Source organism: Catharus ustulatus, chromosome 26, assembly GCF_009819885.2.
Source record: "Catharus ustulatus isolate bCatUst1 chromosome 26, bCatUst1.pri.v2, whole genome shotgun sequence".
In the NCBI taxonomy this organism is placed as follows: Eukaryota; Metazoa; Chordata; class Aves; order Passeriformes; family Turdidae; genus Catharus; species Catharus ustulatus.
Window position 1 is genome coordinate 2,895,727 of NC_046246.1, and position 23,788 is coordinate 2,919,514.

The 23,788-nt window shown below is 42.0% G+C and overlaps 2 protein-coding genes across 2 annotated transcripts; both read left to right on the plus strand.

Moving 5' to 3' along the window:
* The first annotated feature begins 1,548 nt into the window (after window positions 1-1,548).
* On the plus strand, window positions 1,549-6,667 carry LOC117007673 (MYC binding protein). Its single transcript, XM_033080991.2, has 5 exons — window positions 1,549-1,636; window positions 1,836-1,908; window positions 3,506-3,554; window positions 4,248-4,377; window positions 6,572-6,667. Exons 1-5 carry the CDS (start codon window positions 1,622-1,624, stop codon window positions 6,614-6,616), a joined length of 312 nt encoding a protein of 103 aa, XP_032936882.1. The 5' UTR covers window positions 1,549-1,621; the 3' UTR covers window positions 6,617-6,667.
* Window positions 6,668-8,720: 2,053 nt separating this feature from the next.
* Window positions 8,721-19,757, plus strand: RRAGC (Ras related GTP binding C). Its single transcript, XM_033080847.1, has 7 exons — window positions 8,721-9,018; window positions 12,444-12,647; window positions 13,331-13,530; window positions 14,379-14,493; window positions 15,939-16,081; window positions 17,157-17,305; window positions 17,808-19,757. Exons 1-7 carry the CDS (start codon window positions 8,752-8,754, stop codon window positions 17,957-17,959), a joined length of 1,230 nt encoding a protein of 409 aa, XP_032936738.1. The 5' UTR covers window positions 8,721-8,751; the 3' UTR covers window positions 17,960-19,757.
* Window positions 19,758-23,788: the final 4,031 nt, after the last annotated feature.

A 23,788-nucleotide genomic window follows, 5' to 3' on the forward strand; every position in this document is an offset into this window, starting at 1 on the left:
AAGGATTAAACCTAAAAGGCTCTTTTGCTTGTAGCAGCAACATTAATTTGCTGATGTCCAGGTAAGAAATACACACTAGAACTATTAAAACTATTCACTGTAGATTTCTCTCCAGCAAGTATCCTTCTCACTTTTAGTACTGTTCTATGTGTACACACAAATACAGCCCTACTTAATTGGGTTTACACTGCAGAATTTCAGATTGTGCAATACACTGGAAGGTACATAGATGTAGAGTGTGACTTAGGCAAGTTAATGCTGCTGCTGTGGCTTTGATTCTTGCATTTCTTGATGTGTAAGATCCTGTGGGCAATAACTGCTAATGCTTGTTTTGCATTTAACCTCTCCATAATAAAACCCCTATTACTTAATGCACTCTGTTCCTGCTGTCTAAATAATAGAAAATTAGCATTGAGATATTCATGTATGGAACATGACATTTGTATTTTTGTTGTTCGACACAAGTTTAAAAAGAATATTTTGCTGCTGTTAGAGGAATATTATTAACTTTTTTGTCTGCACGAGTCAAACATTCTGTTTCATCACAGCACCTTGGCAAATGAAGAGTAACTACTGAAAAATATAAAATATAAACATTGCAGAAGAGCACGGAGAAAAAGTGTGAAAAGTCCCTAACATCATACGTGCAAGATTATTTGGTTGGTCTCTTTTATTATTTTTAAAAATTTCTATAATAAATATATTTTATCTGTCAGCGTTTCAGAAAAATAAAGAGATATAACTGCTTCTGCTTTTTTAAACACAGGCTAAGACTTTCCTTTCGATGTGAAGTTTTCACCACGCATCACTCTCGGGCAGGCACCTGTGCAGCTGCTGCTTGCTGCAACTTTCTCCTGTGATTGCAGCCACACGAAATTTATTAATCAGACATTTGGAATTTCACAAACCAGAAGGTTTACTATGGAAAACAGAAAAAAACCCCGAACGACCAGCAGGACAGCGGCGGGGTCTCGGAGGGAGCTCTGGGGGGCTGCGCTCCGCCGGGCCCATTGCTGCTCGCCTCGTTTGAGGGGGGCTCCGGGGCTTGCCCCTCGCAGGCTGAGCCAAGCGCTGGGCCGGGCAGAGCAGGACGAGGGAAGAGCCGAGCAAGAGAGCGGCACAGCGCCAGCCTCGGCTTCCCCTCGTGCGGAGAGACCGGCCCGGGCAGGGCGAGGCCGCCCCGAGGGGAGCGAGGCCGGCCCGGGCAGCGCGAGGCCACCCTGAGGGGAGCGAGGCCGCTCTGAGAGGAGCGAGACCGGCCCAGGCACCGCGAGGCCACCCTGAGGGGAGCGAGGCTGGCTCGGGCAGGGCGAGGCCGCCCTGAGGGGAGCGAGGCCGCCCTGAGGGGAGCGAGGCCGCTCTGAGAGGAGCGAGACCGGCCCGAGCAGACCCAGGCCACCCTGAGGGGAGCGAGGCCGCCCTGAGGGGAGCGAGGCCGCCCTGAGGAGAGCGAGACCGGCCCGAGCAGACCCAGACCGCCCTGAGGCGAGCGAGGGCGGCGCGCGGGGCGGGGCCCCGGACGTCGCCGCGGCGCCGTTGCCGTGGTAACCGCGGGGAAGCGCTCGCGCCGTTAAAGCGCAGGGCGCAGGCGCGCGGCCGGGGCAGGCGCCGTGCGGGTTAGATGGCGCACTACAAGGTAGGGGGGAGCGCGCCGGCGTGGGCGCGGTGCCGCTCTCTGTGCCGGCTGCGCGGAGCGGCGGGCCGCCGACCGACACCGGCCCGGCCCTTCGTGCCGCCTCCGCGGCGGAGAGCGGGACCGGCCTCGGCCAAAGGGCCGCCTCCGCAGCCGAGGCGGGGCGCGCCGCCGATCTGACCGTGTGGGCGTCCTCCCTCAGGCCGCGGACTCCAAGCGGGAGCAGTTCCGCCAGTACTTGGAGAAGTCGGGAGTGCTGGACATGCTCACCAAGGGTAAGGCTCCGGCTCTCGGCTCTGCGGGGGCGGTGCGGGCGGCTGCCGTTGCTCTCGGGGTGTCCCGCCCCGCACGGCGGTGTCGCGGCCGTCCCTCGGGCTGCCCTGCCGCTCTCCGTTGGCTTCCATCGCCTCGCCCATCGCTTTTTGTCCTCAGTCCGGCGGGGCGGCCGGCAGAAGAACTCGCCTGGAAAAGTTGGTGCGGCGTGGCCCGGAGGTGGAGGCGGAGGTGCCCGGCGGGGCGGGAGCGGCCGCGGGCCCTGGAGCGTGCCCGGAGTGCGAACCGGCCGCTCCCGCACCCCCGGCTGGGGGCAGGGCTGGAGGCGCGTGGAGAGCAGCAGGGTCGGTCCTTCCCCGGGCGTGCTGTGCTGGAGACCTCTCTTCGGCCAAAGCGCTTCTTTCAATGCCTCCTTTGCCTATTTTCTTTCCTTTCAATGGGTGCTTTTCGCTATGTTCTGGGGACTGTTCCTCTGCAGAGCTCTGTTAGAATGTCAGTGCTTGAGATGCGATAACAGCAGATATTACCCTAAAAAAACTTCACTAATACCCTTTCTTGGATGGGGCTTAGTGCTTTTTCTAAAATGAATGAAACTAAGTTCTGGAATAATGACTCTCCATATCAAATGATGCTGCTAAACTTGGCACATGTGACTGGTAGCTTTGAAATCCTTTAAAAATATTTTTTAAAACCTTCCAATATTATGTGGCGAAAATAGGTTAATAATGGAAAAAAATAATATTCTGTTAATATTGAAAATATGCTGTTTGAAGAGGGAGCAGCAGATCTAGGATGTCAAGCAGATAGCTGCTGCACTAAGACTCTTGCCTGGTGTGTGAGTACCATTTGATTTTTCAGTCACAGTCTTCCAAGCAGTGAGGCAGCCCAATTTTGCTTTTAGCTTAGGAGGTACTTCGCTTAAAACCAGTTTGCTGTGTAGTTCAGACATCTGAGGTTGGCAATTTTCCCCTGTGGGGAGCAGGGAGTGGTTGTGTGTTTGGGAACTTGGTGGGTATCCATGCGACAGAGTCTCCAGATATGTTGCTATGGATATGGCTAACTTTATTTAGGTTGTGGGGGTATTGCTGCTTTTGTCTGGTGGTTTTGGCCATTAAAGCCCCTCCATCCATAAAGATTATCAGTGTCACCTAGCCATTTAGAAGCTATTTAATTTTGTAACTGTAGGTGCTCAATGGAGGTTTGCTTTTAAGCTGGGAGTTAAAAAAGTGCTGATGTCTTGTGGTTCAAAGATGTAGCTTGAGTAGAAGTTTTATGAACAATATAGTTAGGATTTCAGTCTTACTGGTAAAAGCTAGTACTAGGGTGCATATGGTATATGTAAACATTTTTCAGGCCATTTTGTGTTCTGTGCTAGAATAGCCAAAGGCTGTGTGGGGTTAGGGATCAAGGAAACTTCAGCTGTTACTGGGTGCAATGCTCTGTCCCCTCTATACAGCAGACCTGTTGCTTATGTCAAAGTATGCAGGTGAAAATCTTGTTAAATGGAAAAATGCAGCTTGTATACTTTCTGACTTATGTGTTTTAAAAACTTAGAGTTGCATGAACTTCTTGCAATTGTTAAATATTTTCTATTTGCAGTGTTGGTAGCCTTATATGAAGAGCCAGAGAAACCAGATAGTGCACTGGAGTATCCTTTTTCTTTGCTGTGACTTATTTATTGAGACTTCATGTGTATGCTTCTGACTCATGGGTGAGCTGGATAGGCTCATTTTGGAGCCTTGCATTGAGAACATGACTTTCACCAATGCACTTTACCTAATATTTGCATTTTCACAAGCTTACAGAGTCTGACAGGATGCAAGAAAGCTGGGTGTCTCAGTATGCCAGCAATGATGAAGCTAAGTTCTAAGTTCTCATTTCAGAGTGTTGTAGACCTGCAGATTAGTTTTGGGTACCTGCAGTGGCAAGGGGTTCTGAAGTTTGCTTCTTCACACTTCCTTTTTTTTTGTTTCTTTGGTTTTAAATACACAAAGAAGGGGGGAACTAGCATATTTTGTTTCTTGTTGTTTTTAAGGAGCCTCCATTTTTGGGTATTGCTGGGTTTTTTTGTTATTTGTTTTAATTCTTCAAAATATCTGCAATTAAGAAGAGAAAAGAAAATAAGGGGGTAGTAACATAAGAATTTGTACTGATACCTTGTTTTTGTTTATTTGTTTTATGAATTTGAACAGCTCTTTTATTTTGCTGACTTTTTTCCTGTAGTAATCTGAATGGTTTAGTGCAATTTTAGCCATGTGTACTGCAGTGTGAACTTCAACACGGGTGTTAAAACTAAAATGTAGTTTTATAACTGAAGAAATACTTAACATCTAAATATCAGTTTTCTGAAGCATCATCTGGGAGCTTCAGCTCCTGAGAATCCAGAAATAGAGGCACTTCGCTTGGAAGTGGCAGAGATGAAAGAAAAATATGAAGCTGTGCTGGAAGAAAATCTAAAACTGAAAAACAAGGTAAAAGTCTACTTGGTGCTACTCTATAATTCCATATTATACAGCAAGAAAAATACTTTAATTACTCAGAATAGCAATAACTTTCTTCCATTAGAGTAACTGATGTTGTTGCATTGTTTAACCTTGTGACTGAGAAATGCTGATAGCATTCATTGTATTAAAGATTATTATTTTCCATGGAACACTTATAGTCTATACCATAAAATATTGCTAAACTATTTAGGGAAAGTGTATTATGTCTAATATGTTGTATTGAGTCTCGTGTGGATGTGTTTAAGTTATCTGATATTATGTAGATCATGCTTTCAGGGGAGTTTCGAAAAACAAGTGAAGTCATGTATCCATTATAAAGCCTTTCAAAAGGCAGATTGAAGAAGGAATATTATGTATTACTTTGTGTCACTTGGCACTAACATGGCAGGATCTTACACAGGCACTTAGATCTGTGCAGAACAGTAATTTGTGCTTTTTACCTAAAACGATCCTGGTGTAACAGTGGATCTGCAGTGCTAGGACAGGGCCATTCTTTAATGCAGGCTGTCTGAGGTGTGAACAACTTTGTGACAACACTGGAGAAGGAAACCCATGAGTTAATATTCTAGTAGCTTATGTCCACCACAGACTTCCATGCATTTGTTCAAAGAGGATGGTGGCTGTTATGTCTGAATATCCCTGAGTTTTTTACTGGGAGATGAGACAATAAACTCACTTTAGTTTAGTGGGAAAGGATTATTGGGCATTATCCTTCTGTATTTCTTGTGTAGAGTGCCATCTTGCTGCCCTAGCAATTCTCCTTCTTCCCTGTTATCTGTTATGAGTCCTCAGCTACATTTGTTATTTCTTACTACAAAATATGGCAAAGAATTTTAGGCAGAGTAGCAATGGACCAGCCATTTGTTTGACTTAGAAATACAGCTGATAGTAAGCAGATAGATGAGAGCAGAGCAATCTGGGTCTTTGCTTAAAGAAGTCTTTTCAAGAAGTCAAAACTTGTTGCAGGAAAGAAAGCTTTTTGGCATCGTGGAATTTGTGTTCTTCATTCTATAAATAATAACTCCTTTACATATTTTTCCACTCTGAGTGTTTTGTTTTTTCCTGTTCTTTCCACTGCAATGTAATGCTCATCATTCTAACATACTGTAGAAGTTCACACAGCATGCAGGGAGAACACTATTCTTGTAGCAGTCTAACATAAAATACATGCCTTTATCTAATATAAAATACATAAAATACATGCCTTTATGTGCATTTATTGGTAACTACTGCTGCATTCATCACAGCAATGTCAGATATTTGTGTGTCTTGGGAGGACAGGAAGTCAACAGTTAAATCCTTGGTGGAAAAATGGCTTTGGGTTGTGTACTAGTAATCTGTTGTAGTAAAATCCACAACAATAAAATAAAATACCATTTTAGTGGTTCTTGTTAGCAGCAGAGTGATTGCTGCAATTTACTGTTGCCAGTAGGAACACATGGATGTTTTATATTCTATGTGTTTATTAATATTTTAAATTTTTATTTATAATTTTAATTTATTTTTATGTACTTTATTTTTAACCCACTCTGCAGTTTGCAGGGGGAAGGAATCTTAATTGACTAAACTGAACTGGCATATTTCAGAGAGAGGGCCCTAATTCTTAAACTGTTTTTGAAGCTTGAACTTACCTTTAATGCCACTGAGGTCATGTGAACAACTGGCTATCTTTCTTTGGTAGTAACTTTACAAGTGAAAGTTGTATTTAAGTGTTTAGTTGCCCAGCTATACTCTCCAGAAAGCATAATGGGAGCTAGGATGATTGCAAGGTTGGATACTATTGCAGTGAGAATGACTGTTTCATTAAATCATGTTTCAGTGAAAGCTTATAGTCACTACCAGCTGCTATTTAAGCTGAGAGTTCTTAAAGACTGCTAGAATAAGAAACAGGGAAAAGTTAAGGGCAAGACACATGTGGTTCAAAGTGCATTTAAAAATCCACCTTGTTATGGCTGCATGGTTATGCAGTGTGAGAAATGGATATTTTGGGAGAAGGGCTGCTTTATTGTCTGACTTTAAAATGGACTTGCATAAGGATGAGTGAGTTAAAATGCACAAAGTAAATGGCACAAGTCCAGACCATACATTTTCCTTCACATTTTAATATAGAGTGTTACATTAAATATTTTGACTAACTAAATTCCTTTCTTTAAATCCACAGCTGGCTCAGTATGAACAACCTCAAGATGAGAAGCATGGTGAATAACAGTAGTTTTTTCCTTTATTGCCTTGACTTAATAAAGGGCTTCCTGAGAAATGTGGTCTTTTGTATGTGTGTGTGTGTGTGAACTCTGTATTGTCTACTTTGTTACTTCATCTTAAAGGAAGAATGCATTACCATGAGCGTGCAGATGCCATGGCAACTGAGTTAAGCATACTGGCCACTGTTGCTGCTTTCTGTGTTAAGAAAAGGTGGCAGTTATGATTAACTTTGAGATAACTGTGCTTGCCAACTTCATGTGGTTTTCACATCATGGTCAGTGGCCCTGTTGAATTGCTGATGTCTGTTTTCTTTTAACTGGAAGGGGTGACATGACACTGATGGACCAATTGTACATTAAATCAGGACCTTCACATTACTTTCTGTGTTTGTGCTCAGCACTGAGGTGAGGCTTCTGCTGAAGCTGGCAGGGTAAGTGCACTCAGAGGGGCATGGAATGAGCAAATATAGTAAAGTGATGGACACAGCACCATGTGAATGCAGTACCTACTGAACTTACACTTAAATTTGCATCTTCCCATGCAGTTCATGTCTCTGCTCCCATCTCAGACTGGGCTTTGAAGAGCTGATCCAGATATTACCTGTGCAGTTCTGAACAGAATACAACATTCTGACTTGTGATGAAAGTTCTGTGCAATTAGAGTGGCACATATAAGACTACAATGTGGAGAGTTCTGCTTTGTGATTCATTTAACAAGGAAAATAAAATCCAAGTGGGGTGGGATGTGATTTTTGATTATTAATTTGCCTATGTTCCCTCTCCCCTTTCCCTAAATGGGTTTCAAGACTTTTCTGAAATGCAAAGTCGACCTTTACAAAAAAGAAAAGAGTAATAATACTTTTAATACTTTAAAGAACTGCATTTGTTTCCTACCTTAAAACTAGGTACTTTAAAGGCAGCTGATGACAAGAAAAATAAAGAAAGGGGAAATGAAATGCAGTAGTTGTCTTATGTATTAGATTTAGTGGTGGTTAGTCTGCAAAATCCACCCTAAAAATAAGGAAGTTAAACTATCTTGAAAATGCAGGACTGATCAGAACTTTTGTTAGTCATTGTAATCGAGGGCTAGTGAATGCAGTAATTGCTTACCTTAAACGTACTTTACTGTGAAGTAAAAATAGATACTGTTGTATCTATTGACCTGAACAGAGCAGAAGAGAGTGGTAAAAGGAGAAAACAATGTTTTAAGTCTAAAGTATTAATTAGGAGGAAAAAATGCCCTGCACCAACAAACCAAAGCCAAACAAGAAAGGCAAAAAATGTCCTCAATCTCTGGAACAAGGGAATGAAGAAAGTTCCCTTGAACGTAAGCTAGAACATGAAGCATTAAGTTGCACCATGTGGAAGCAGGGGCAGGGCAGTGCTGTGGGAAAGCTCTTGTACAGCTGAACGTGTTTGTGACTGATGGGACAGGCACGTCCTGCTGAAGGAGCAGCAAGGGCGGTCCGGGTGTGAGTGAAACCGCGCAGGGCACGGGCAGGGCGGCAGCGCACACTTACACTTCCATCACTGTATCTGCTTCCCGCTGAAAGCCCTCGGATGGGGCGAGCCTTAAAGCAGGATTGTGGTGAAATAACAAAGATTTGTTAAAACTTCAGCACCAGGGCTGCCAGAAGAAAACTAATGAGGAGAATTGCTTCGCCCAGGTAACGTTGGCTTCGGCGCAAGATCCCGTGCCGCGGCGGCTTCAAGGCAGCGGGAGGGCGAGCGGAGGGCGTGCCCCGAGCAGGGCCGGGGTGGTGCTGCCGCTATCGCGGTGCGGCCGGGGCGGTGCTGTGGCTGTCGGTGCCGCTGTCGTGGTGCTACCGGGGGCGGTGCTGTGGCTGTCGGTGCTGTCGGTGCCGCTGTCGCGGTGCTGCCGGGGGCGGTGCTGTGGCTGTCGGTGCTGCCGCCGCCCCGCCGGGCCCGCCCCGCCCCGCTCCCGTGCGGCAGCGCCGTCAGGTGACTGGGCCCGGCTGACCGGAGCCTTCCTGCCTCGCTCCCGCCCCAGCCAATCGGCGCCGCCGGGGCCGGCAGCGGCCAATCAGCGCGGCGCTCGGCCGGGAGGGCGGGGCCGGCCCAGCACAGGGAGGCTCCGGGCCGGGCGCTGGCGGCTGGCGGGCGGCGGGCTCGGGCGGACATGGCGCTGCAGTTCGGCGGGGCGGGCGCGCCAGGCACAGCTGAGGAGCCGGCCTTGGTGGGGGGGAGCTTCGGGGCTGCGGACTCGTTCCCCAAGGACTTCGGCTACGGGGAGGAGGAGGAAGAGGCGGAGCTGGAGGGAGGCCCGGGGCCCGGTGGGCCCGGGGGCGGCGCGGGCGGGCCTGGCGGCGGCGCGGGCGGGGCGGACTCCAAGCCGCGGATCCTGCTCATGGGGCTGCGGCGCAGCGGGAAATCTTCCATCCAGAAGGTGAGGGGCAGCCGGCGGCTCCCCGCCCCTGCCTGCCGCGCTGCCTCTCCGGCGCCGAGCTGGTTCTCCCTGCTGTGCTGCTGCTCGGGCAGTTCCTACTCTTTATTGTGGGCCCATGTGGCGAAGTTCGAGCGACGGGAGCCTCCTCCTTAAAGACGTTTGCTTTCCAGAATGGACTCTGATCATCTGCCCTAGAGAGGAAGGTTGTGTAGCATAGGTTGTAGCTTTTGTATTTCTTCACTTTTAAGGCTTCAAAAGTAAAAAGTGAAGACAGCGGTGTGAAATGTGTATAATGAGGTGTTTTCTTGCGTGGTACAAGTGTGTGGTGTTGAGGTAGTGCTTCCACTTGGAAGAAGACTTGAGCTGCTGTTCTGCCCTTTGATGCTTTGGAGGAGACTTCTGCTTTTGTGTGAGCGAGAACAGCCTCTGGTTTCCTTTAGTTTGCTAGGCAGAGTAAACGAGAGTCACTCGGCAATGAGGAAGCGCAGCACTTCTGCTGCCTCAGGTTTGTTGGTAGCTTTGTGAAGTCACTAGTGTTTCTTAATAAAAATAACACAAACCTGACTTTTCATTTGCCGCGTAGCTCAGTAGAATTGTAGCGCTCAGAACAATCTTTGTTCCTCAGTGTGAATTTTATGTTTGCAGTCCCTCTTGTGAACTTCTCAGGTGATACTTTTATGGGAAGATATTACTAGTGAAATGCATCAGTCTCAGCTCTAGACTTTAAGGCCTCAAATTTTTTTCAGATGCAAGTGTGAAAACCTACAGAGTTTTCTGTAAAGGTTTTGTGCAGAGAAGCCTTTTTGAACATTGCAGTATAGCAGGTATGCATCTGCTTTTTTTAACAATCTTATGCAGACTGCTTGGTAATCCATAACTGCAGTAAACCAATGAGTTCTGATTTCGGACTGATAGTGAGAAATTTTTCCATTGTGCTGTGCTGAAATACAGTGGCAGACTGGGCTGTTGTTGCTTTTTAGCCTTATCAGTTATTCCCATTATTTAGGTCAAATGCTCCCACTGTATGTGCAAATGTACTGCTTTCACTGAAAGCCTTTTTCTGACTCTTTTAGTCATGTGAATGGTATTCGTTGTAGATTCTTATTAGAGATCTTATTGTATCCACTTTTGAAAAAATGGAACCCTGAAAGCTAGAGGAAGACAGGAACTCCAGATTGCAGATAGATTTTTAAGACATTATGAGTCTTAATAGATGTGGCTTTTGCACCTTTTTTATGGCCAGGGTTGGTAGTCTTCAATTCTTTGAGGCCTAATCCAGTAGTTGTATAGGAAAGGAATAGTGTCATGTTGAATATGCAAAAAGAGGAGATAGAATTTATCTTTTGCTAGTTAGTTACCAATCTTACTTGGGAATTGGAAGCTGTGATTCAGGTACCTAGGAGCTCATGGTGATGCTGCCTGAGCAAACTTTAATATCAAGAAATTTCTTATTAACAGTGTCCCTGCTCTTAAATCTCTCTAGTTCAAAAGTGGTCATAACCAGACCCAACCCTTCTGTCCTTCTGTCTGGGCACTAGCTGTTGATCCCCTTGCCAGAAAATTGGGGTGTATGCAAGATAAACACTGTATTGGAGAAATCATTGGCTTTGTGATTATCTAGAAATTTCTGTCTAAAACATGAATTACTAAATCATTTCGTGCTTCTCCTGAGAGCAGTATTGACAAGAGGTCTCTCACAGAAGAAATAACCATGGGACTCTTTTTTCCCTCTTTGGTCAATTGGGTTTTCTTACTGGTGTAACCTATGAATATTCACTAACAAATTGTAGGTAGATTTTGTGAATGTGCTGATTGCTTCTGTTCATAAACAAATTTTTGTTCAGACTTGCATAACTGGACTTGCTGTACTGATGTAATAGGAAACTGGAAAGAGTTCAGGTGGAGAACATCAATCTGATGAGATGTGTTGTTTTGGGAATAAAGGAAAAAGGAGGTGACAGTGTTGCTTCCCAGAAACTTAGCAGTTTTAAACTGAATTTACTAATTCTGTCCTGCTCTTGTGGGGGATGCAGAGTTCCAAAAGAAGTGGTGATTTCAGAATACTTTAAAACTGTGCTGCAAACCTGGAAGGATGCAGTATAGCTGCTATGTATCCTGAACTGTTCTCACTTTTCCATACAAATGTCCTGCTGTTTAAAACCTCATTTAGACCCTGGCCTCCTAAGATGTTTGCCCCAAGGAAATAAATTCTTTCCCTTGGCCTTAAAAATCTAGGCTGAAGTATTACTTTAAACCTCACTAAACTGCCCTGGGTGTGGAGCTGTTTGTCTTGCAGGGTTTTTTTGACAATTTGTTGCATCAGGTCTCTAATAGATGACTTCTGTAACAGTTTGAAACGTTTGAAGAAACTGAAATTCCCAAGTTTGCAGTCTCTATTGTGAAGTTTTTAGGTTTACCAAGTGCTGCCTGTGAAACTTATTTGTTGCAGTCCTAGTGTGTGACTGCATTATTTGGAGTAACTTTATATTGTCTGGTTGAGATGCATTAGCATGACATTCTGTGTTGACACTTTTTGCTACAGGCTACTTTTGCTGGTTCTGTACAAGGAAGGGCTAAAATCCCAGTGGGGCTTTTTGAGTTCTAACAGCGAGTATGTTTGTCCTCCTGCAGCTAAACTGTTTTTATCCTTCATCCTTTCTTTAGTGAACTTTCACAGGACGTCCCACCTACATATGAGGAATTGCTTATTTACTGTGTGGATGCCTGAGCCCTGGAACAGGCTGTCCAGAGAGGGTGTGGAATCTCCCTCACTGGAGTTACTCAAGAACTGTCTGGATGCAATCCTGTGTCATCTGCTCTGGTTTGACCCTGCTTGAGCAGGGAGGTTGGATCAGATGAACCCACTGTGCTCCCTTCCAACCTTACCCATTCTGTGATTCTCTACTCAAAAGGAGTTGTTAATAGATGGCAAACTACCCAGCAGTTTGGGTCTCTGAAACTGAGATCTCAGATGTGATTTATGAGATGTTATTTTTGTACATAGGAGCCATCCAATTATATTGTGTTTTAACACTTGACACCAGACTGAAAGTGAAATTTCCTTGGGGAATTTCTAAGACAGGAAAGGTTCTTAAAATCTTGCAATTATTTAATTTTTCAAGATCTGAATATAACAATTTGAAAACACTATGCTAGCCTTGCAGGGAAAGAAAGAGTAACTTGGATGTCTGTGTCTTCAGCCAGCAGTGTTATTTGAACTTGTGAAATGTTTAACTGTGTTCAGTTGCTTGGTTCTTTCAGGGGTAGGTAATTTCCTTAGTTGATGCAGGAAGTTATCTATTTACCAAAAGGAAGCTGTACATTTTAGAATGGATAAACCTATTTGTAGAATTCAAGTCACAAATCTTTTACTGATTTCTTCTAATAAGGTAAAATCTCGACTATTATTTGTGTTCTTTCAACAGGTGGTGTTTCACAAAATGTCTCCCAATGAGACTCTGTTCTTGGAAAGTACCAACAAAATCTACAAGGATGATATTTCCAACAGTTCATTTGTGAACTTCCAAATATGGGACTTTCCTGGACAGATGGACTTTTTTGATCCAACATTTGATTATGAGATGATCTTCAGAGGAACAGGTGCTCTAATATATGTTATTGATGCCCAGGTAAATACAAATCACAACCAGGTTTTATTTTTGCTTTTTGTGCAAAAGGAATGATTGAGAGACCAATAATTTATATTTTTAGTAAGTTCATAAGGCCTCTGCTGTGTATGAAGGGATGCATTGGCAATCTGATTTCTGGTGTGTGGTTTTGTTTTGGGGAAGTGACTGTGGGAGTATGGTGGAGAGAGTGGAAAAGGGCTTGTGCTCTGAACTTACATGTTCTGCAATAATAGTGAGAACCTGCTTGCCTGGAAGGTCTCAATTATCCCTTTTTTTCTGCTCTGGAGTTCAATTAATAGCAGCACACTTCTGACCTCAGTTTCTAGAATTGGTACTGCTGGGTATCTGGTAGCTTCTAATAAACCCAAGGATTGCACTGTGGGAGGTCACTGGTTATTGGAACACCTTGGAGATCCCTGCCTTGTGCTGCAGTTCAGGTTTAACCCACCTTTTGCTCTCAAGTCTGGTTTTGTGTAGCTGAGCCTTGTATAGCTAATGAAACTTAATTGATATAACGAGTCTAAGGTGCTTGGATTTATGGCATGTCAAGGTATTCTCTTCTCCCATACTTCTATTTAGTTACAGAAGTGAATTCTTGCACTGAAATATTTTGTCTTTGTGCAGAATGGAATAGTTATCAGGCAGAAACTTTGTCATTCATTCCTGCCAAAACTGATTTACAGGATGACTACATGGAAGCTTTAACAAGACTCCACATTACAGTTTCAAAAGCCTACAAGGTCAACCCAGAAATGAACTTTGAAGTTTTTATTCATAAAGTTGATGGTTTATCAGATGACCATAAAATAGAAACTCAGAGGGATATTCATCAGAGGGCTAATGATGATCTTACAGATGCTGGGCTTGAAAAACTTCACCTTAGGTGAGTTAAAGACTGGCAAATGTGATTCATACTGTTGTTGATGTGGATACAGATTAAAGGCTTTCAGTAATACTGAAATAATGAACAACTGGAGCAAGGTCTGGGGAGTTTCTTAATATTGAACCAATTTGTGTTAATAAAATTCACTGAGTTTATGGACAAGCGTCAACTGTTAGGCTGACTAAAAAGGAGGCAGGCTGCTGTATCAGATTCCAATCAGCTGATTTATAATTGAAAGTCTTTCTCATTCAGTGTAACAGATTTGTAACAAATTTGTGCCTGTGGGCTGGAGGGGCAGGGAAAAGAGAGGGGAACCTCTCTGCATTCCAGTCCTGCCTTGCACTGGCTTTTTCCTGTTATTAGTGTGATTGCTTCTAAAAGCTTGGTCTGTTACTTGAGATTTGGCTCAATTTTAAGGTATCTTCTACAGACAAGCTTTTAAACAAGCTATCATTTCTCTGGTTTTGTTTTCTTTTGGTTTTTGTGGAGCCAGTATCTTTTGATGTTAATGAAAAAGGTGCAAGGCCAAGAACGGGACTGAAAGAAATCTGATAAAACATTTTTTCACCTTTGTGATAAGATTCTGTGGGCTGTGTTCTAACAATGTTCAAATTTTTATCCTTGGTCTCCCATCTCTTGAGGATGGGGAAAATCTGCTTCATTTGTCCTCCAGCTGCTCAGAACTTAGATTCTGTGTGCAGTGTCCAGACACATTTGTGATAAAGGCATCCCAGGCAAAATAGCAGGCCTGAATGTTAGAAAACATAACTTCAACATTTCTATTGCAATTCTGAAATACTTAAATCTTCTTTTTCTTTTTTCTTCTTTGCCTTTCCTCCTCATCTCAGCTTTTATTTGACCAGTATCTATGACCATTCAATATTTGAAGCCTTCAGTAAAGTTGTACAGAAGCTCATTCCACAACTGCCAACCTTGGAAAATCTACTTAATATCTTCATATCAGTAAGTGTTCATCTAACACAACTTTGAATGAAATATGCAGGATGGTAAAACAATCCTTCTGCTAAAGATTGCTGGCTAGATCTGCCCTTGAGAGATTTGGGTAGTGCTCATGTAGGTGTACTCTGCTGACCTGCTTTTCTCTATTAAAAACTCTTCACCACAGCTAAATTGTACTGGTGTGTGCTTTGTGGGGTTTCTCTAAATATTGACAAAGTGTACTTTGCCTGGTTATAACAGCTGACAGAATATTCCTGCCAGCAGGGTATCCTGATTATTTCCTAAGACACTTAGTAGTCTTATGTAGCTGTATAGACAAGAGACTTTTTTTGGTAATATGAACTTGGCCTTGGACTTAGCTGTCTTTCATTTGGCCTGTGAGACTTTTGCCCTTATTCTTTTAGTGTTTGTGTTTCTTGTGGAATTGGTGTCATAGAAATCTGCTGCTCTATACTTTTAATCAAATAAAATATCACCCTAAAGAAAAGACCATCTCATTTAAGTTGTCTGTGAGGCTGTTGCAAGCATGTGGACAGCAAAGAATGAAACATTTCTGTCCAGGAGGAGCTGTGCACTTAGACATGGCCCTCTGTGCTTGTTTGGTAGAGGACTGTTTGTAATAACCTGGCCCAGTGGATAAAGACCATGTTGACCTTCCCCAGTGCCATGAGGATGTGGAGTGTAACCCTAATGCCAGAAGGATTGTCTGGATGTTCTCAGGATACTGTCCTGGGTATTCAGACTAGCTAGGAAGAGATAAGGAATGCTTCTGATGCATAAAAAGAAAAGAAGCTTTGCCAGTAGTGTATATGCAGTAAATTGAACCATAGAAAGCTTCTGAGCTTTGTATGAGCACAAAGTGCTCAGTTAGAAGTGGCACTGTGCTTTTCCACAGTCACAGTGTGGTACTTTTCATGGATTTTTAAGTTCAGTAGCTGACATAGCTGCTCTGTATAAATTGTTAAACTGCATGGCAAATGCTTCATGCAGAAACTGAACTACCCAGATACTGCAAGCACAAACCTTAAGAATCAATGTACTGCTGTGAAATTGTCTCATCTCTGAGCCCAGTCCCTTAGGTGGATGTGAATTATGGCTCTTTTGGAGTTAATAGAAATACAGAAGAGGTAAATTACTAAATGTGGATTCTGGAATCATAGTAAAATGTAATCTTAGTAATGACTAGTTAAATAATAAACTAAAAAGAATGGTAACAAAGTCCCCAGTTTTATTTTTGTCAGCTGTGTGAGGTTGATATGTACTATGACAACAAGGATATTGTATTTATAAAGTATATGCTCTAAATCTTGAATCTGTCTTAAGCCTCTAAATTGCTTATACTCAAACCATTTCCTGCTACTAAGAATGTGACAATGTATGACTTCTACTTGAGATTTTAAATATGCAGTTATTTAAAAAATTCATCCAAATTCTTTCTCTTTCTGAAGAATTCAGGCATTGAAAAAGCTTTCCTCTTCGATGTGGTCAGCAAAATCTACATTGCAACAGACAGTTCCCCTGTGGACATGCAGTCCTATGAGTTGTGCTGTGACATGATTGATGTAGTGATAGATGTTTCCTGTATATATGGGTAAGTGATGAATACTCTTAAGAAAAAAAATGTCTCAGAATGTGTGGAATAGGTTGCAAACTGTGCAATTTGTGCTGGCTTTGTCATGCAGCAAAGTGCTGACAATTGGTCTTTAGTAAATAAAATAAATCCAAATGATTTGGCAGCACTTACACTTGGTTTGTTTCCCTCCACTCATGGCCCTAGACAGATATCTGACATTTGAAGAAATCAAGTTTCATGTAAAATCTGAATTCTGCTGTGTCTTGTTTGGCAAGGTGGATGCAAGTACATAAATACCTGCAAATAATGGGGTCAGTAGCATGCAGTAAGTGTAACTTGCAGTGACATTTTGAGACTGGCTGCAGTCTGAACAAAATAACATTTGTGAGGTCAGCTCATCTCCTGCCTTCTGTGAGGGATGCACATAGTGCTTGTATCTCACAATTTACAGCATAATTACACTTCCCACTTTTGAAGTGGTTCTGAAGAAGTGGTAATTTATCTTAGAATTGTGATTGTAGCCTGGAAAATGCAGTGCTACCAAGAAAATACCACAGCATTTAATAGTTTGTCTCCTGATGGGTTGATCCAGGATTGTGTAAATGTTCGGTTTGGGGTTTTTTCAGGAGTGCTTACAAGTAACTTGTTATCCATAATTTTTTTCTATAGTAATTTAACACTAATAACTTGAAGATAGAAAACAGCATCCTCATCTTTTCTTGTAAATGCAGACTGGTTTAGCTTAAGACCAAAAAGTGTCCTGCTCCATGTTGCATCCTCTGCCCCAGCCTCACTAAGGAAGCCTTTGTTTTAATTTACCAAAACACACATTGACATCACTGGTAGCTTGCTTTAAACTGCTCATTTATGATAAACAGGATCTAATGAAGGCCTCTGCCCTGTTTAGATCTGGCTTTCCTGAGAAACTTCAGCTCTTACTCACTGATGGGATTAAGACCTGCATTGCAGGTTCTCCATTTGCTTAGTTCAGTCTGAGTAATATTCTTCTAACTGCATTTAACAGCTGTTTGTCTTGGAAGTTACATATGCATGCCTGTTAGATTATGCCTTGGATTAACTTGTTCTTTTTTAGGTTAAAAGAAGATGGCACTGGAAGTGCTTATGATAAAGAGTCAATGGCAATTATCAAGCTCAATAACACAACAGTCCTGTACTTAAAGGAAGTAACAAAGTTTTTGGCGTTAGTTTGCATCCTTAGAGAAGAGAGTTTTGAGCGCAAAGGTAAGAACTTTCCTGCCATTGGACAGCTTTTATCTAAACTTTTTTATCAGCTGTAAAATATTAATATGACTTTGCAAGTCACCTTGATTTTTGTGTGAGCAAATTTGTGTAGTTTCTAATGGGAGGATTTCTTTTTATTTCTTGGAGACATAATGCCAAAATTAAAAATACGATTCCATCACTTTAATCACTCCTGCTGCTGAAATGGCTTGTGTAGCTAACATGAGCTGTCTACCATCTGTTCTTGTGGAATCAGTAACATGGAGCAATGGTCTCCTTTCCTGTTGTTTGATCATGAATATAAACCTTGCATTCCAAATGACTACCTTTATTCAAAAAACAGAGACAGTCCAAATAAATACTAGCATCAGTAAAACTTGGTTAAATCTTCTGAGTCCAACTTTATAGTAGCAAAATACCTATTGGTTAAATTTAATAATTATTTTGAAGCTCTGTTTGCTTAAGTATGCCAGTCTGAACACAGATTTTCCTCTCTTGGCAGGTTTGATAGACTACAATTTTCACTGCTTCCGCAAAGCCATTCATGAAGTTTTTGAAGTAGGTGTTGCCTCCCACAGGATCTGCAACCATCAATCAAGCACCTCAAATATGAAAGCAGTGACTCACAATGGCACACCTAGGAATGCAGTCTAGAGGAAAGCTAAAGACCTTGGATAGACTTGTCAGCTCTTCACTCCAAAGTTTTGTGGAACAAGAGAAGAGTAGTCTGAAAGCCTGAAGTATGTTTCAGAGGAGAGCGGTCCTAACTGTGGAACAGCAGATTGTAACTCATGTTGGGCAACTGAAACTACTGTGAAAATACTTTGAAGCCAGTGGAGTTAGAAATGCCAGTTTGAAATCAGCTGTGTTGCAAATGCAGTAGGTTTTCAGTTTGGAGTCCTCTTTTAACAGTCTGTGTCTGACTGATTGCCTGGTCAAAAGTTACAAACAATTGAGTTGGGTTTTGTGTGGAACACTGAACAGTCACTTGCTTAACTTTTAAAAGATTTTTTAAAAATTAATCTGTAGAATATCCTCTTTTGCTTAAGGTTACCTCCTGTCATGCAAAAGCAGAATTAGTGTTATTAAGGCTTGTGAAACTCAGGCTTTTTGCTTGCTGAGGCTGGTCTCACAAATCATTCCATTAAGTAGTTCTTGTTCTTGCTGGTGTTCTCATAGTTCTCATGAATTCTGTGCTTGTTAAGTGGATGCAAGATAGAGAGCTCTGTTCTAGTGATCATGTGTTTGTTTTGAGAACTGATCTGGAGCTTCATTTTAAGAGATAGTGATACTTTGCTTTCAGACCACACTTCTTGATATGTCCCCTTTGATGGAAGGGAAGGATTAAAATCAGAAATAAACTACCTGCTCTCTTTTGCAAAAACATGGATGTTCATAAATCTGTGTGATTAATCCTATTCATGAAACAACTGCATGGCTAACTAAACTGAAATGTCTGCCATCTGTTGGAATAAAGCAACCACTCTCAGCTATTCCCAAGCAAAGAAATTACAAAGTTACTGACTTTTGATGGTGGATCTTTCTCCACTCTCTGACTGATAATCAAGACAATTCCTAGCAAAATGTCTGAGGGTGTTATCTGTGCATGGCAATTAAGTTCACTGTGCCATAATTCACTAATAGTACTGGACTTTGAAAGTACATTGATTCTGTACTCTGACAAACACCTGCTTGTTTGTCGCTGTGCAATCTGATTAGAATAGTGGTTTTTCTGATTTTGTGAATTCTGCTGACTTTCATACTATGGGCAGTATATGTGAATTCTTTAATTTATTGGTATTAGTGCTGCAGATGTCATTCTTTACACCAGCCTTGCTGTGCAGGAAGCCCAGCCACTGGCCCACAAAGACCTTGCCTCCTTTTACCTGTGCCCTAGGTGTTGCAAAGCCATTGGACCAACTATACAAGTCCCACTATAAAAGTTTCTGCAAGAAGAGCTAATAGAGGTGGTCTCTGCAACTGGTGTATTTATGTGGTCAGAAATAACCATGGGACTGCTTCTGTGCTTATAGAATGAACTTCCATTGATCTATGTAAAAATGAATATACATGCATTAACATTGGGGTGTATGCACATACTGTGTAAATGTTTGCTTTTTTTTTTTTTTTTTTTTTTTTTTACAGCAGGAAACTGGAATTCAAGTGCCCTAGGTTTGTTCTCTTAAATCTAGGCTGAGCCCCTTTTTGCTAATGGAACTGCAGAGCTTTCTTTAAGAAGTGCTGCAGGCTCATGAGATTGGGTGTTGTAGTTTGCAAGCATTATCACAACTCAAATTCTGAAGGTAAGAGAAATAATTGGCAAAGTAACAGGAAGAAGGAATCCCCATTTGTGCAGTGAGTTTTCCATGTTCTAAGTACATGAGTATGTTCTTTCTTTTCACCCACTACAGGATTTTGTGCTAATAAAATGAGAAAAAAAGTCAAACTGTAACACTGTTGTTTCTGCTTGTGTTTATAAAGTCTGTAAAGGCCTGTGTGATTAAGCAAGCTCTTAAAAGCCATGCTATCTTTATGGTATACTTAAAAAAAGTTAAATACCACATTCCCATTTAGTCAGCCTTAGCTTTCATCTTAATTAAAAGCTGACTCAGAACTGAATAATTAATTTTCAGGCGATGACTCTCGACTAAAGGCACACAAATGATTGAATTACTTCCCTTTTCATGAACAGAGAGCTTTAGACTGCTCTGGAATTCTGCCTTCTGCTGTGCATGTTGTGGTGGCTTTCTGTGTTTTGATTTGGTGCAGGTTTTTGGCCATTGTTTGCCTTTTTCTTGAATTGTTGCCCTACTAAAAGTAAATGGTAGCATCCAAAAAAAAAAATAATATTGCTGTTTTCACTGTTACCTGCACAATATTAACTCTAAGATTTACATTTGTCTCTAGTAAGGAGCACAGCATTTCTTTAGTTTACTGAACTCAGATGCTGTTATACAAGGAGAGTGTTGATAACCTGTTGCTGCTTTAGTGAGGCAGTTTTTGGCATCTGAAATATTTATGCTGCCAGGGAGGAGGAAGGATAGGAATTAGGCTTTATTTTCTTCCTTGTGCAGGAGCTTGTCTCTCCTTTCTGTGCTGTCCTGCTGCAGGGAGAGATCCTTAGGGAAAAGGGAAGGAAATATCACAGTACCTCCAGTAAAAGCACTGGAGTTGTAGAGGAAACCATCAATTGGGCCATCACTTTTCTGCCCTTTTTTCCTTCTCTGAACCTGCAGTGGTATGAATGTTGTGGGATTTTTTTGCAAACTGAGGATGTGTGCTTCTAAGGAGAAGAGCAGTGCTGCCAGGGAAGGGCTTAGGCAAAATGGGAACCCATGAGAGGAGGAATAAAACAATCCCTTTCAAGGGACCTTTGCATTTATTTGCAATATTTGCATTTATAAGCCTATCAATGGCAAGTGTTTTGAGAGATCGATAATTTTTGTTTCTATTGGAAATCTTTGCATTGTTGGGCACTGGGGTGTTGCTGATGACTGCCTGAGTTTCTGGAGAGGGGTGGAGGGAAAGACCAAGCCTGGGGAGAGGGGCAGAGTAATCCAAAGTGATATTTCTCTGCTGTTCTGAAGGTCTGTGAAAAACCAAGTTCACCTTTTTTTTATTAAAAAAGTTTAATAAAAGACAATAAGAGATAATAAAGCGGAATGTAACAACTGCTGTGTGCTTGGCATCCAACCAAGAGCACACCTTAACTCAAAAAACACTTTGGTAGATCCATCAACCTGTTGCATATTCATAGACCTTCATGCATTATTCAAAATCACCCTCCAACCTGTAAATCAACATTTTCTGCTTTTTTTATTTTTTTCCTTGTGGCACCCTCTTGTCAGCCCACTCATTCCCTGATAACAGAGATCAATAAATCCTTTCCCTGGAGTTCTGGGTGTTGTCTTCATCCAGATGGATAATCCAAGAATGTGAAGAGTTTTCTGATTACCTTTTTACCATTCTCTGAGTTAGTTACATGAACAAAAGCTTTTTACATCACCATGTTATAGTCTAAGAAAAAATATATTTATCACATTACTATTTTTAAGTTTTGTTAATAGCAGAACTAAAAGAAACTCTGTTCATTCAGCAAAGTTTTCCAGCGTTATACACAGAGCATGTCTGACCCTGTGAGACAGCTGGACTGACCCCTGTGTGTGTGTGTGTGGTGTTTTTTCATTTTGGAAAGATTTTGTGTTCCCTTTGAGGCTTGGCTTGGAGCCCCTGCTCACAGCAGACGGCGCTCTGGTAACGTGTCTGCAAGGAGATTTTAAAAAATGCATTTGCAGTGCCTGCTACTGCTGTGCATTTGGACCTCTGCTCCCTAAATTTCCTTTTCTTGCTGTGCTTCTCCTTCCCAGCACTGTTTCCTACCCTGACAGTTGTGCAACGGGCAGAAGGAGAAACAGAGTCTTTAAAAAAGGAGATCTAGAGGAACCTTTCCTGAATGCTGGGGTTTTCTGAGGTTTACATTTGGTAAAAATCTCTTGCACTCTGCATAAACAATTTGGAAACTGGACTTCAAGGGATACTAATGAGGTTTTCTTATGACAGTAAATTTGGAAATGTCAACTCCCTCGGAGGCAGAGGCCCTGCAGCAAGACCCTGACAAACAGAGGCTGGGCAAACACCAAATGTGTGAAATGTGACAGTGCTGGAGTTTGCAGCTGGGACTGGTAACCCTGGACGGGACAGACTGGGGAACAAGAGGCTGAAGAGTGAAGGAAAAGGCTGAAAAGTGGCATGGAAAGTGAAAGTTACTGTCTCATTACACATAGTTAAATCTGTCATTACCTCAGAAAATATTTTTTAAACCTTTTACCCTATGACATAAAGAGAATGATGTTAATTCCCTTGTTTTATGTCACTTAGGGGCAAATAAAAGAAACTATTCCAGTCTTGCTTGACTTTGATTTTCACAATAATTTTTATTGTTGATGTTGTGCCCATCCTGCTCTCTCACCATCATCCCCCCCACCCCCAGATGTCTTTCAGGCTGCTGCTTATTCTGTATCTGAAATCTGTAAGAGAAAGTCAAAGAGGAAATATTTGCATTTATAAGCCTATCAATTGCAAGTGTTTTTGAGGGATTGATAATTTTAATTTCAATTGGAAGAAAGGGAAAATCTCACTTCTCCACATACCCATTCACTCTTAAAAAATTCTGTGAGGCTGCAAGTGCAACCCCTCCAGTGCCCAGGAACTCCCAACTGCTTGCTCAGAGTCATCCTGTGAGCTGCTGCTGTCACTCAGGGTTTCAAATCTCATTTGAAAATCAACTTTGTTTTAGGCCAGACAGTTTTTGACCTGGAAGGTGATCTGATTTGCAGTCTTTGCTCTCTTTCACCCCTTCCCTGTTTGGTTTTTGTTGTGTGGATGTTTTAAAATAAACCCTTTGATATATTTGCTGTATATACTGTTTGATATAAATACTGATGTTAGTGGCTCTTGAAAAATGACACCGTGTAGAGCAAAGGTTATATTATAATTTGGAGCTACTGAGTGATGAGCAGATGGGTTTTGATGCCTTTGCAGGATGATCTAAATGTTAAACAGACAATTATTGTGAGACAGTGTCTTGGTCTGAGCTTGTCATTTCAGTTCATGTTACACTATTTTTAAAATACTGTTCAAAGACTGGTAAAAGGTTAAGGAAAAAAAACCAACACTGAAACCAGAAAAACAGAGGAACACATAAAAGGATACTGTTTAAAATGAAAGAATGTATTTTAAAAAATATTAATGGGAAATATCTGTCTTTCCCTTGTCATCCAAGTACAAGGCACACACTTTATCAGCCTGTCTGCTGAAGGGGTGACTGTAGCACTGGCTGACAGATCCAAACCCCAACTTCTGTGGTTCCTGAGGGAGTTTAACTTCTTCCCAATGAAAATTAACAACAAAAATTAAAGCTTTTATCAGAAGGAGGTGCTTTTATAGCTGTATCAGTGATGAAAAAAACCAGTTGAAACTCCTGCAAAACCAGGGGAGATGTCAGAATTAGAGGACCAGTGTAAAGAATCTTCTAAAGAACTCTTTTGGGTTAAATTCAAAGAATTATTTGCTGGTGTCATTAAGGAATGGTGTGAAATGCCTCAGGTTCATCCAGAGGATGAAGTACCTCAGTGAGAACAGCCTTCTGTAGACTTTTCCCTAAACCAGTGTACAGTAGAATTAAATATTCCTCCACACCCCACACATTTCCCTGTCCCCCAATTCTTGAGCAGCAACTCAAGACCTTTACTCCATTTTGTGGAAATGACAAGAGAGGTGAGAGAATTTCCTCTGAGTTTATTCTGCATTTATACAACAAAAAGCAATATTTGGTACCTGTAATAGGCCTGGGAGACTCCTGCAGGGTCACAGTGGGCTTGGTACATTAAGAACCTTTAGATCTCTGGCAGGGTAGAAAATGGAACAAGCAGAAAGGAAATAGGTGCAGACAGAGAGAAAAGCATTGCTGATTAATTATTTGTT

Coding starts and splice junctions, on each gene's coding strand:
- LOC117007673 (XM_033080991.2), top strand. Junction 3,555..4,247: donor AAACCAGATAGTGCACTGGA/GTATCCTTTTTC, acceptor TCTAAATATCAG/TTTTCTGAAGCATCATCTGG. Junction 4,378..6,571: donor ATCTAAAACTGAAAAACAAG/GTAAAAGTCTAC, acceptor TTAAATCCACAG/CTGGCTCAGTATGAACAACC.
- RRAGC (XM_033080847.1), top strand. CDS start 8,752: ATGGCGCTGCAGTTCGGCGGGGCGGGCGCGCCAGGCACAGCTGAGGAG. Junction 9,019..12,443: donor GGAAATCTTCCATCCAGAAG/GTGAGGGGCAGC, acceptor TTCTTTCAACAG/GTGGTGTTTCACAAAATGTC. Junction 12,648..13,330: donor TATATGTTATTGATGCCCAG/GTAAATACAAAT, acceptor ACTGATTTACAG/GATGACTACATGGAAGCTTT.